The sequence below is a fragment of the Lepidochelys kempii genome, chromosome 24, assembly GCF_965140285.1.
Source record: "Lepidochelys kempii isolate rLepKem1 chromosome 24, rLepKem1.hap1, whole genome shotgun sequence".
In the NCBI taxonomy this organism is placed as follows: domain Eukaryota; kingdom Metazoa; phylum Chordata; order Testudines; family Cheloniidae; genus Lepidochelys; species Lepidochelys kempii.
Window position 1 is genome coordinate 17,442,978 of NC_136403.1, and position 13,694 is coordinate 17,456,671.

The 13,694-nt window shown below is 65.3% G+C and overlaps 1 protein-coding gene across 1 annotated transcript; it reads left to right on the forward strand.

Moving 5' to 3' along the window:
* The first annotated feature begins 252 nt into the window (after positions 1-252).
* On the forward strand, positions 253-13,348 carry KCNN4 (potassium calcium-activated channel subfamily N member 4). The gene is made up of 9 exons (XM_078850476.1): positions 253-1,076; positions 2,934-3,029; positions 6,209-6,618; positions 7,202-7,331; positions 8,669-8,779; positions 9,722-9,840; positions 10,046-10,115; positions 10,700-10,877; positions 11,536-13,348. The coding sequence occupies exons 1-9, from the start codon at positions 876-878 to the stop codon at positions 11,541-11,543; spliced, it is 1,323 nt and encodes a 440-aa protein (XP_078706602.1). The 5' UTR covers positions 253-875; the 3' UTR covers positions 11,544-13,348.
* The last annotated feature ends 346 nt before the right edge of the window (positions 13,349-13,694 follow it).

Sequence of the window (13,694 nt, forward strand, 5' to 3'; positions counted from 1 at the left end):
GCCACCTTCCCTGTGCCCGCTGACACCTTCCCACTGCTTTCCCCTGCCACCTTCCCCTGCTACCTTCCCTCCACCTTCCCCTGCCACCTTCCCGCTGCCTTCCCCTGCCGCCTTCCCGCTGCCTTCCCCTGCCACCTTCCCTGTGCCCGCTGCCACCTTCCCGCTGCCTTCCCCTGCCACCTTCCCTGTGCCCGCTGCCGCCTTCCCGCTGCCTTCCCCTGCCACCTTCCCGCTGCCTTCCCCTGCCACCTTCCCTGTGCCCACTGCAATCTTCCTGCTGCCTTCCCTGTGCCCACTGCCACCCTCCCGTGCCACCTTCCCACCGCCTGCTGCCACCTTCCCCTGCCAACTTCCCTCCTCCTGCTCCTGCCACCTTCCCCTGCCACCTTCCCTCCGGACTAATACCCCTTCATCTATCTCTCTTCCACCTTCCCTTTATCTTTTTATCGCTCCGTCTCTCTCTCTTCTACACTCCCTCCGTTCTCTTCTCTCTCTGCCCGTCTCTTCCAAATTCCCTCCATTTCTCGCTCTCACCTGCTTGTCCCTTTCTGGGGCTGTCCCAGTACCTCTGCCAAGCTGACTTGCTCGCTGGCCCGTCTCTCCCCAGTCACTCCCGCCCGCCCTTTCGCAGCGACTCTCGTCCCCCTCCTTCCTTCCTTCCTTCCTTCCTTTCCCACCCCCCCGATTTCTCCAGCTCTCTCTTTTACTCTGGCCCCCCCTTTCCGCTCCGTGCCCCCTGCCCGCCCGCCTAGGGGTTGTGGCCCCCCTCCCTCGGTGTCACGCTGGCTGCGTGCTGGTTGCTGAAGCGCCACCGATGGGGGCCAGCCGGGGGGCCCCTCGCCCCCTGCCTGCCCGTGCCCCCCTGCGCCCATGAGATGGGAGTCAAGCAGAATGGCCCCGAAGCCACCGTCCTGCCCGTGCCGGGGGCGCCGGGCGAGAACCTGCGGCGGCTGCGGCTGCGGAAGAGGCTCCTGAAGGCCGAGGGGCGGCTGGCGGGCTGGGGCCTGGCCCTGGCGCTCGGGGGCATCCTGCTCATGGTGCTGCACACGGAGCTGGCCTGGTTCGGGGGCTGCAAGGTAGGAGGGTGCCCCTCAGCCCCGACCCACAACCCCCCCTCCCCCCGCTTCCCCGCCCCCAGCCCTGCCGGTTCCCCTCACTCCCGACCCGCAGCCCCCTGCCAGCCCAGCCCCGGGTCCATCCCCCAGCCCTGCCGGTTCCCCTCACTCCCGACCCGCAGCCCCCTGCCAGCCCAGCCCCGGGTCCACCCCTCAGCCCTGCTGGTTCCCCTCACTCCCGACCTGCAACCCCATCCCGGAACTAGCTGCCACATGCTGGAATTTGGTGCCTGGTGGCAGCAGCCCTGGGCTGCAGAAACTTAATTATCCAAATCATTTATTTAACCAGCCATCAGCCATGGGCCGTTAGAGGGGTGGGAGTGGGGGTGGGAGGGTCAGAGTGGGGGGCTGGGAGCCAGAACTCCAGGCTTCTATCTCTAGATCTGGGAGGGGAGTGGGTTCTAGTGGGTTAGAGCAGGGGGAGGGGCGGGGAGCCTGGACTCCTGGGTTCTCATCTCGTCCCTTGTCGTTGAACCCAGGAGTCCTGACTCCCTGCTCTGGAATCTCGGGGGGCGGGGAGGAGGGGGTTGGCTAACTGCTGTGACTTTCCGGTGGCCAGTGGACCCTCCCAGTGATTACACGTGGGCTCAGCCTGGCTCAGTGTCTGGAACGGGCCCCTGGATCCGTTCTGGGCCCTCTCCCAGAACCCTCCCTTCTGTGGGCATGTCTGGGCAGGAACCCGGAGCCGTGCAAAAACAATTTGTGCTGCAGGGGGGCAGGGTGGGGGCTCTCCCCTGGCAGGCAGAGCTGGCCCCAAAGCCCCAGCATGGGGCTGGGGGGGGGGCACTGTGCCGCAGGGAGTGTGGTGGGGGATTCAGTGGGGAAACCGAGGCACGAAGCAGCGATCATTTTGATGTCTTTCTGGGCACCAGCTCCCGGTGCAGAGCTTGGTCATCCTGCTCCCACTCTTGGCACCATCCAGCCCCATTTGCAAGAAGCCGCCAAGACTGGCTGCTCCGATTGTTCCCAACACAATCGCGCCCTTCACCGGGCGGGGGGTGTTGATTCTGGGCCAATGACAGGATAAATATTGATCAGGATGGTGGAGGTGGCAACTTCTCACATGGAAGGAGATCGATCAATCACTGCACAGGGCATGGGGGAGGGTGATCTGGGGGTTGGGGGGGGGGCTGGGAGCCAGGACTCCTGGGTTCTCTCCCTGGCTCTGGGAGGGGAGTGGGATTTGTGGCTAGAGCAGGGGGCTGGGAGTCCGGACTCCTGGGTTCTATCAGGGCTGGACTCTGGGTTCCCTGCACCCGCCGCTCTCAGAGCGGCCTGGCCCGCACCCTGCCCCCTTCTCCATGGCGAATTCCCACCTTCCTCCCGGCCTCGCTCCAAACCCTCCACCTGCCCGGCAGTGCTGTGTTTGCTCAGGGTGGGGCTGCGATCTGGGCTGGGCTGGAGGCAGTCACTTGCCGTCTGCCAGCAGAGCCGGGGGAGGCGGGGGGAATAGGCGGGGGGAAGGGGACGATCCCCACCCCGCTGCCCCCGGGGCCTGGCTGTGGTATCGGCCTTGGCTGGCGGCCGCTTTCCTGGGTCAATTACAAACGACAATGAGAGTTTGCAGTGAGAGCTTCAGGGCACGGGGGTCAAACGCCCCAGAGCCACCCACCCGGGCTGGGGCGGGAATGGGGCTCGGGGCCGCTCCCCTCTAGGGGCCCCCATCCGGCCCCAGGGCAGAGACTGGCTGGCTTAGGGGGCTGGGGAATGGGGCACGGGACGTTTCCCTTCTATGGGGCGCTGGCCCCCCATCCAGCCCCAGGGCAGGGCCTGGCTGGCTCAGGGGGTTTCACCCCCCTTTTCTCTCCCCCCCCTCAGTGGTTTGCGTATCTGTTCCTGGTGAAATGCCTCCTCTCGCTCTCCACCGCCGCCCTGCTGGGCCTCATCCTCGCCTTCCACGTCAAGGAGATCCAGGTAAGGCCCCTCCCCGCAAATGTCGGCCAGCCCAGGGTCCTACGAACCTCCCCCCCGCCCGCCCACCGCCAGGCTTGCCCCTGATTCCCCCCACCCCCGAGAAGGCTCCTCTGCAGTGGGTGGGGTGGGGGTATGTTTGGGGTTCCCCTGTTTGGGACTGAAGCTCCCCCCAGCTGCTCTGAGCTCTTGGATCTAAAGTGGCCACCTCGTTATCAGCTCTTCCCAAGTCAAATTGGATCCTGGGAGTCCTGGCTCTGTCCCCCCCCCGCCCCCCTCCCACATACACTCTAACCACTAGACCCCACTCCCCTCCCAGAGCCGGGGGAAGAACCCAGGAGTCCTGGTTCCCAGGCCCCTCCCTGCACTCTAACCACTAGACCCCCCACTCCCCTCCCAGAGCCAGGGGAAGAACCCAGGAGTCCTGGTTCCCAGGCCCCTCCCTGCTCTCTAACCACTAGACCCCCCACTCCCCTCCCAGAGCCGGGGAAAGAACCCAGGAGTCCTGGCTCCCAGCCACCCACTCCAACCCCCCAAACCGGTGACAGAAAACGCACACTGACTACATTTTTCCGTCTTCAGTTGGGGGCAGATTCCATCTAATCTCCCCAGATCAGGCTGAGTCGGGGCTTTTCTAGCTGCTGGTGGGTGACAGGGGGTTGTGGGTTGGGTGCTCATGTCCCCGCTGCACGCAGACATACACACTCTCTCTCTCTCACACACGCACACAGAGACACACACACACAGGGACACACACCCGCACACAGACACACACACACAAACACACAGACGCACACAAACACACACGCCCGCACACAGACACACACACACAGATACACAAACGCACACAAACACACACGCCCGCACACAGACACACAAACACACAGATACACAAACGCACACAGGGACACACACCCGCACACAGACACACACACACAGATACACAGACGCACACAGGGACACACACCCGCACACAGACTCACACACAGGGACACACACCCGCACACAGGGACACACACCCGCACACAGACACACACACACACAGAGACACAGACGCACACAGGGACACACACCCGCACACAGAAACACACACACAGATACACAGACGCACACAGGGACACACACCCGCACACACACAGATACACAGACACACACAGGGACACACACCCGCACACACACACACACACAGATACACAGACGCACACAGGGACACACGCCCGCACACAGACTCACACACACAGATACACAGACGCACACAGGGACACACACCCGCACACAGACACACACACAGATACACAGACGCACACAGGGACACACACACAGATACACAGACACACACAGGGACACACGCCCACACACAGACACACACACAGATACACAGACGCACACAGGGACACACACACAGATACACAGACACACAGATACACAGACGCACGCAGGGAAACACGCCTGCACACAGACACACACACAGATACACAGACACACACAGGGACACACGCCCGCACACAGACACACACACACAGATACACAGACGCACACAGGGACACACGCCCGCACACAGACTCACACACAGATACACAGACACACACAGGGACACACACCCGCACACAGACTCACACACAGATACACAGACACACACAGATACACACACCCGCACACAGACTCACACACACAGATACACAGACACATACAGGGACACACACCCGCACACAGACACACACACAGACACACAGACGCACACAGGGACACACACCCGCACACAGACACACACACAGACACACAGACGCACACAGGGACACACACCCGCACACAGACACACACACAGATACACAGACGCACACAGGGACACACACCCGCACACAGACTCACACACAGATACACAGACACACACAGGGACACACACCCGCACACAGACTCACACACACAGATACACAGATGCACACAGGGACACACACCCGCACACAGACTCACACACAGATACACAGACACACACAGGGATACACACCCGCACACAGACACACACACAGATACACAGACGCACACAGGGACACACACCCGCACACAGGGACACACACACAGATACACAGACACACACACACAGATACACAGACGCACGCAGGGACACACGCCTGCACACAGACACACACACAGATACACAGACACACACAGGGACACACGCCCGCACACAGACACACACACACAGATACACAGACACACACAGGGACACACGCCCGCACACAGACTCACACACAGATACACAGACACACACAGGGACACACACACACACACACACAGACGCACGCAGGGACACACGCCTGCACACACACACAGACGCACGCAGGGACACACACCCACACACACACACACCCACAGACACACAGACGCACGCAGGGACACACACACACACACACACACACACACAGATACACAGACACACCCAGGGACACACGCCCGCACACAGACACACACACACAGACACACACAGACTCACACACACACATACACAGACGCACGCAGGGACACACGTGTGTTGTTGTCACAGCCGGGCGGGCTCCTGGCCCGCGGGACGGAAATGGGAGGCTGATCTTGCGCGGGTGGAAGTTTCCCGCCCCAGGTTCTTGGGGCGGGTGAGCGAAGGGATCCCGGCTGTGAGTCACCCGCACACGCCTCTTGGCCCAGACAGACAGACAGACAGACGCACGGAGCAGGGCTCAGCCCCCCAAGCAATGGGTTACCCCCCCACACACCCACACCCCCACACCCCGGTCCAGCCACTCCCGGGCCCCTCTAGGGGGAGAGTAGCTCTGGGTCTCCCTGCCTCTGCCCTGATGGCCCCTTGTGGGGCAGGGCGGTGGGGGGCTGTGCCTGGCCCCTACCTGCAGCAGCTGGTTGTGGGGCTGAGCTCCCCACAGCCCCCAGCGGCCGGGGGGGGGGGTTGCTCCATTGAACTGAGGATCCTCCCCTAGGCAGGGGCAAATCCCAGAGAGGGAAAGAAAGATGGAGAAAGTGAAAACGAAAGAGAGAAATCAGGACAGAGAGAGAGGGGTGAAGTCAGGACTCCTGGGTTCTCTCCCCGGCTCCGGGAGGGGAGTGGGGGTCTGGTGGGTTAGAGCCGGGGGGGGGGCTGGGAGCCCGGACTCCTGGGTTCCATGCGCTCCCCCCCCCCCTCTCTCCCCCCACAGCTCTTCATGCTGGACAACTCGCTCCAAGACTGGCGCATCGCGGTGAGCGGCCCCAAGCTGGGCCTGATCCTGCTGGAGCTGCTGGTCTGCTCCCTGCACCCCTTCCCCGCCGGGGACCCCCCCTGCCTGGCCCCCGAGCTGGGCCCCCCGCCGCCCTTCCTGCCGGGGGCCGAGGTGCCCCTCTCGCTGCTGATGTTCCTGCGGCTGTACCTGGTGCCGCGGGCCGCCCTGCTGCAGAGCCGGGTGCTGGGGGACGCCTCGTACCGGACCATCGGCTCCCTCAACCAGATCCGCTTCCAGCACCCCTTCGTCCTGCGGCTGCTGGTCAACGGCCAGCCGGGCCGGGTGCTGCTGGTGCTCACCCTGGGGCTCTGGCTCACCGCCTCCTGGGTGCTGTCCGTCTGCGAGAGGTGCGGGCCGGGCGCGGGGCAGCCCCGGGGCAGGCTGGGACAGCGGCCCACTCCGCGGCCCAAGTGGACGGTGGGAGAACCGCCGAGGGCCCTGGGGCATCGTGGGAAAGCAGGCGACTTTGGGCCCAGGTGCACGGTGGGAAAGTGGTCCAGGGGCCCGAAGCGCATCGTGGGAGAGTGGCCAACTTAGGGCCCAAGTGCACCGTGGGAAAGCAGGGTAATTTAGGCCCAGGTGCATCATGGGAAAGCATCCATTGGGCCAAGGTGCATCATGGGAAAGTGCCCAAAGGCCCAAGGGCATCGTAGGGAAGCGGGCTGCTTAAGGCCAGGTGCATCATGGGAAAGCGGCCGAAGGCCCAGCGGCGTGGTGGGAAAGCCGGCAATTTACGGCGAAAGAGCAGCATGGAAAAGGGGCCAAGCGGCCAGGTGCATTGTGGGTTGTGGGGCTCCCGCTGTAGGCCCAAGGGCATGCTGGGAAAGCCGCCAGGCAGAAGGCCCAGGGGCATTGTGGGGGCAGGGGAGGGGGCAGGGCAGGCTCAGTGGGGGGGTCTCTGACGCTGTCTCTGTGCCCCCCACGCCGCAGGGAGAACGGAGCAGGGCACCTGGAGGGGACGCTGTGGGTGATCCCCATCACCTTCCTCACCATCGGCTACGGGGACGTGGTACCAGTGACGGTGTGCGGCCGGATGGTCTGTCTGTGCACCGGCATCATGGTGAGGGCCCTGACCCCCAGCACCGCGCCCCCTAGTGCCACCTGGGGCCAGTCCCCCGTTCCCGCCCCCTGCAGCACAGCGCCCCCCGGGGCTGCCATGGGGCCAGCCCCTCTCCCACATCACAGCGCCCCCCGGGGCTGCCATGGGGCCAGCCCCTCTCCCGCAGCACAGCGCCCCCCGGGGCTGCCATGGGGCCAGCCCCTCTCCCGCAGCACAGCGCCCCCCGGGGCTGCCATGGGGCCAGCCCCTCTCCCGCATCACAGCGCCCCCCGGGGCTGCCATGGGGCCAGCCCCTCTCCCGCAGCACAGCGCCCCCCGGGGCTGCCATGGGGCCAGCCCCTCTCCCGCATCACAGCGCCCCCCGGGGCTGCCATGGGGCCAGCCCCTCTCCCGCAGCACAGCGCCCCCCGGGGCTGCCATGGGGCCAGCCCCTCTCCCGCAGCACAGCACCCCCTGGGGCTGGCATGGGGCCAGTCCCTCCCCCCTGCAGCACAGCGCCCCCTAGTGCTGCCATGGGGCTAGCCCCTCCCCCCCACAGCACAGCGCCCCCTAGTGCTTCCCTGGGGCCAGTCCCCCACGCAGCACAGCGCCCCCTAGTGCTGCCATGGGGCCAGCCCCTCTCTCACAACACAGTGCCCCCTAGCACTGCCAGGGGGCCAGCCGCTCCCCTGCAGCACAGCGCCCCCCGGGGCTGCCATGGGGCCAGCCCCTCTCCCGCAACACAGCGCTCCCCGGGGCTGCCATGGGGCCAGCCCCTCTCCCGCAACACAGCGCCCCCTGGGGCTGCCATGGGGCCAGCCCCTCTCCCGCAACACAGCGCCCCCTAGTGCTGCCATGGGGCCACCCCCCACAGCACAGCGCCCCCAGTGCTTCCCTGGGGCCAGCCCCTCCCCCCCACAGCACAGCGCCCCCTAGTGCTGCCATGGGGCTAGCCCCTCCCCCCCACAGCACAGCGCCCCCTAGTGCTGCCATGGGGCCAGCCCCTCTCTCGCAACACAGCGCCCCCTAGTGCTTCCCTGGGGCCAGTCCCCCGTTCCTGCCCCCCCTGCAGCACAGTACCCCCTAGTGCTGTCATGGGGCCACCCCCCACAGCACAGCGCCCTTTTGTGTTTCCCTGGGGCCAGCCCCCCCCCCCCGCAGCACAGCGCCCCCTAATGCTTCCCTGGGGCCAGTCCCCCCTGCAGCCCCCTAGTGCTGCCAGGGGGCCAGCCCCTCTCTCGCAGCACAGCGCCCCCTAGTGCTGCCAGGGGGCCAGCCGCTCCCCCCCGCAGCACAGCGCCCCCTAGTGCCACCCCGGGGCACTGCCTGGCTAGTCACATCCCCCGTCTCTGCCGCAGGGCGTTGGCTGCACGGCGCTGCTGGTGGCGGTGGCAGCCGACAAACTGGAGTTCAGCCGGGCGGAGAGACACGTTCACAACTTCATGCTGGACACACAGTGCACCAAAGAGGTGGGGCAGAACCCAGGCGTCCGGGCCCCCAGCCTCGAACCACCAGACCCCACTGCCCTCCCAGAGCTGGGATAGAACCCAGGGGTCCGGGCTCCCAGCCCCCCGCCCCCCGCTCTGACCTGGCTGTTTTACAAACGTCCTTCTGCGGACAGGGATGGGAAACGCTCCCGGCTTTCTGGGCTGACCCGGTGCCTGCTGGGGGGGAGAGGGCAGGGCCCCCCGGTCCATCCCGCCCCACAGCCGGGCCCTGACCCCCCGCCCCCGGCATGGTAGGGCTTGGCTGGGCCCCGTGGGCTGGTTGGCCTGCACAGGCTTAGTTGACACAGGGGCATTGTGAGAAAGTGGCCAAGCCCTGGAAATCCAGGTGCATTGTGGGACAGGGGAAAAGTAAGACCCGGTGCATTGTGGGAAAGTACCCATCCTCCAAGATCCAGGTGCATTGTGGGATGGGGAAATATTAAGGCTCCAGGAGCATTGAAGTGGCCAAGCCCTGGAAATCCAGGTGCATTGTGGGACAGGGGAAAAGTAAGACCTGGTGCATTGAGGGAAAGTACCCATCCTCCAAGATCCAGGTGCATTGTGGGATGGGGAAATATTAAGGCTCCAGGTGCATCGAGGTGGCCAAGCCCCGGAGATTCAGGTGCATTGTGGGACAGGGGACTAGTAAAACCTGGTGCATTGTGGGAAAGTACCCATCCTTCAAGATCCAGGTGCATTGTGGGATGGGGGAATACTAAGGCCCCAGGTGCATGGTTGGAAAGTGCCCAACCTTGTAGCCCAGGGGCATTGTGGGAAGTATAGGGAGGAACCTCAGAGTCCAGGTGCTTTGTGCCCCTCCCCATCCCACCCTAAGAGCCCAGCCCATGGGCCCCAGGTTGGGGCAGGGCCCAGCTGCCTCGGTGCCTTGTGGGAAGGACCCTGACTGGTCTCCGTCCCCCCCAGATGAAGAACTCGGCCGCGAACGTCCTGCAGGCGGCTTGGCTCTTCCACAAGCACAGCACGGCCAGGGCCGGGCGCCGGGCCCGGAAACATCACCGGCGCTTGCTGGCGGCCATCCACAGGTGAGCGACAGCACCCGGACGCCTGGGTCCGCTCCCGGCCTCTGGAGGGTGGGGTGGTGGAATCTAGTGGTTAGAGCACAGGGCTGGGAGCCAGGACTCCTGGATTCTCTCCCCAGCTCTGGGAGGGGAGGCCAGGGTTGGGCGGGCAGGGGGCTGGGGGTCGGGAGCGAGGGGCCCCGGCTGAGCTCGTTCTCCGGTTCTGCAGGTTCCGGGAGGTCCGGGTTCGGCACCGGAAGCTCCGAGACCAGGTTAACGCCTTGGTGGACGTGTCGCAGGTGAGTCCTGGCCGCACGTCCCAGCGGAGGGGAGTCTTCGATCTGGGGATCGCTCAAACCCCCGCCCCAGCCTGGCTTCCCCCTCCCAGGGCCCCTAAGTAACCCAGCCCCACACAGCCCCCTGCTCGGGGACAATAAGGTAGAAACTGTAGGGACTGAGCCAGGATGGGGGGCTGGGAGCCAAGACTCCTGGGTTCTCTCCCTGGCTCTGGGAGGAGAGTGGGGTCCAGTGGGTTAGAGCGGGGGGCGGGGGGGCTGGGGGCTAGGACTCCTGGGTTCTCTCCCTGGCTGTGGCGGACGGGGGAGTGGGGTCCAGTGGGTTAGAGCGGCTGCGGGGTGGGGGGGACTGGGAGCCAGAACTCCTGGGTTCTCTCTCCGGCTCTGGGGGGGGAGTGGGGTCCAGTGCGTTAGAGCCAGGGCGCTGCGGGTCGGGAGTGAGGGGCACCGGCTGAGCGGGCTGTGGGGCGCTGCTGCCCTCCAGGGGCTACACGTCCTCCCCCCGCCCGAGGCGTTTCCTCAGGAGGGGCGTCTGACCCTTGGCCGCTTTCCCACGATGCCCCGGGGTTTTGTCCGCTCCCCCCCAGGTGCAGACGATTCTCTGCGACCTCAGCACCGGGCTCAGCACCTCCCAGCGCGGCCTGGAGAAGCGAATCGACACCCTGGACCAGAAGCTGGACGCGCTGACGCGGCTGGTGACGGCCGCCCTGGAGGACAGACAACCGCAGGAGCCGTGGCTGCTCCAGCCCCAGGACACCCAGACAGGTGGGCCCCGTGCCCCCCACTCCCGACCCACAGCCCCCCGCCAGCCCAGCCCTGGGCTCCCCCCGCCCACCAGCCCTGCCAGTGCCCCCCGCTCCCGACCCACAGCCCGCTGCCAGCCCAGCCCTGAGCTACTGCCCCCCCTGCCCTGCCGGTGCCCCCCACTCCTGACCCACAGCCCCCTGCCAGCCCAGCCCTGAGCTACTGCCCCTCCCCGCCGTGCCGGTCCCCCTCACTCCCGACCCGCAGCCCCCTGCCAGCCCCGCCTTGGGCTCCTGGCCCCCACCTGCCCTGCCAGTGCCCCTCACTCCCGACCCACAGCCCGCTGCCAGCCCAGCCCTGAGCTACTGCACCCCCCGCCCTGCCGGTGCCCCCCACTCCTGACCCACAGCCCCCTGCCAGCCCAGCCCTGAGCTACTGCCCCCCCCAGCTCCGCCGGCGCCCCTCACTCCCAACCTGCAGCCCCCTGCCAGCCCAGCCCTGGGCTCCCCCCACACCAGGTGTGCCTGTGAATTCACAAGCCCCCCTTTTCCTCCCCACCCCTTAGTGTGTGTGGGAGGGCGGGCGGGGCTAAGGTGTGAAATGTAAATGGCCAGGACCCTCGTTTTGGTTCCCTCTGGGGCGAGTTTAACCTCTGGCTCTGTTTCTCTCTGCTCCGCAGGCCGGTGAGGAGGGGTTGACCCGGCGTTGGAGCCCAGACCCTGGTCCTGGGGGCGCCTGCCCCATAGAGGCCTGCAGGGACTCAGCCCTGTGTAGGACTGAAGGAGACACCACTTGTGGGGCTGGGAATGGGTGGACAACAGCGCTACCTGGTGGCCGCAGCCCGGAACCGCAGTCCTAAAGTGCAAGAGGGTTACACACCCGAAGGGGGGCTGTCAGCTCTGCGACGTGCCGGGGGGTGAAACACGGTGGGCACACGCCGTACTGGAGGGGATCCCCACTGGGGAATGATCCATGTAGGGGCCCACGCTTCGCGGCAGGACACCCCAGCTGCGAGTGGGCATGCGAAGACCCAGGCTGCAGAAGATGGCAAGGCACGTGCTTCGCACCAGTAGATGTGATTGTGAACAGGCGTGCAAGGGCCCCAGGATGTGAGTCAGGGAAGACACACGCTTTGCACAAGGGGCTCTGGGATTGTGAAGGCTCCAGGGCGTGAGACACGGCAAGCCCACACTGTGCACAAGGGTGAGCAGTGAATGTGAGCTGTTGTGCAAAAGAGCCAAGCTGTGAAACATGCTCAGCCTGTGCTTTGCCCCAGGGGCACCGTGATTGTGAACAGGCATGTGAGGGTTGCTGGCTGTGAAACACAGCAGACGCATGTTTTGCACCAGGGGCTCTGGTATGCGAGGGACCCAGTGTGCGAGACTTGGAAAGCACCTGCTTTGCACAAGAGGCTTTGGGATTGTGAGCAGCCGTGCGAGCCCCTAGAAACGTGAAACACAGAGCACATGGGAGTCGTAACAGGTGCTGGCCCAGTGTGCACAGGGGCTGAGTGTGAAAGACAGCGGGTCCCCTCTTTAGACAAGACTGCGCACACTCACACCAGGTGCCCAGGAGGCAGATCACAGAGGGCACGACCCTCACCCGGGGCAAATGGCTGTGCGTACAGCACCAGGCGCGCCCAAGGCCGGTTCTTGTTGCTGACCAGCCTGGAGCACCATGAAATACCCAGGCTGGAACGGCCCCTTGAGCATGGGGTTTAATGTGGGGGACGCCGGTGCCTTGCACGTTTCAGCCAAGAGACAAACCCGGGGCCTCGGCCCATTGTGGGCACTAGGGCCCTCCTGGTTCCCCCTCCTGCCCCAGACTGAGGGCACAAACCCAGGCGTCCTGGCCAAACCCAGCTCCCGTGATTCCCTAAACTCCCCGCTGCAGTTGCAGTTCTCCCTCACACGCTGTCCTAAACCCCCGGAGGTGGCTGCATCATCACCGAGGGGTCCCTGTGTAAACAGCCCCTGCCCCGACCCCAGAGGTGGCCACATCTCAGCACCGGGCAAGGGGTGCCTGTCTAGCCATTTGGGCTCACGGTCAGGAACATCTCAGGCAAGTGTGGGGGGGAGCAGGAACTGGAATCCCCTAAATTAACAGGGGGTCCCCATGACATGACAGTCCCCGGGGGTTAGATGCAGGGTGTGAATTACCCCGCAGAGGTGGCGGGAGGAGTTTCATGGCCATCAGCTCTTCGGGGCAGGGACCAGCTTTGGGGTTGCGGTTTGTCCAGTGCCTGGTGTCTGGGGGTGGGGGGCTGGGGCACCCCCACAGTCCCCTGAATGCCCAGCCGTGCTGCCGTACAGCACCTGGCACATGGGGCCCTGGGGTGCCAGATGCCCAGCCATGGTGCCGTACAGCGCCTGGCGCGCGGGGCCCGGGGATGATGGAGGCCCAGCCGTGGTGCCGTACAGCGCCTGGCGCGCTGGCTCACGGCAGTCTGATGGTCACAGACACAGCTGCTGCATTGGAAATAAAAGCCGTCTGCCCACCTGCCTGCCTCGGCCTCTCTTCCTTCTGAGCTCGGCTGCCCTAGGTCCAAAAATCCCCGCCCCCCCCCCCCACCAGCTGTCCCCTTCCCCACACCACCCCCCATCACAGGGCTCCGCAGCCCCTTCCCCATCCATCACCCCGACAACCTGCCAGCCCTGGACAAACCCCAACCCCTAGGACCCTTCATTTTCAGCTCCCGCTCCGCCACACCCCCATTGTCCCCTTGCATCCTGCCCCCCACTATGTCAGCTCCCCTCCCCATTCACAGCCCCCATCTCCTTTCACTTACATCTTGCCAAGGCCCCCCTCAATCCCAGGGACACCCCCTTTTCTACTCCT

Excerpts from the sequence above, each read along its gene's own strand:
- KCNN4 (XM_078850476.1), top strand. The coding sequence starts at position 876 with ATGGGAGTCAAGCAGAATGGCCCCGAAGCCACCGTCCTGCCCGTGCCG. Across the intron at positions 6,619-7,201 it reads GTGCTGTCCGTCTGCGAGAG|GGAGAACGGAGCAGGGCACC; the intron begins GTGCGGGCCGGG and ends CCCACGCCGCAG. Across the intron at positions 10,116-10,699 it reads CCTTGGTGGACGTGTCGCAG|GTGCAGACGATTCTCTGCGA; the intron begins GTGAGTCCTGGC and ends GCTCCCCCCCAG.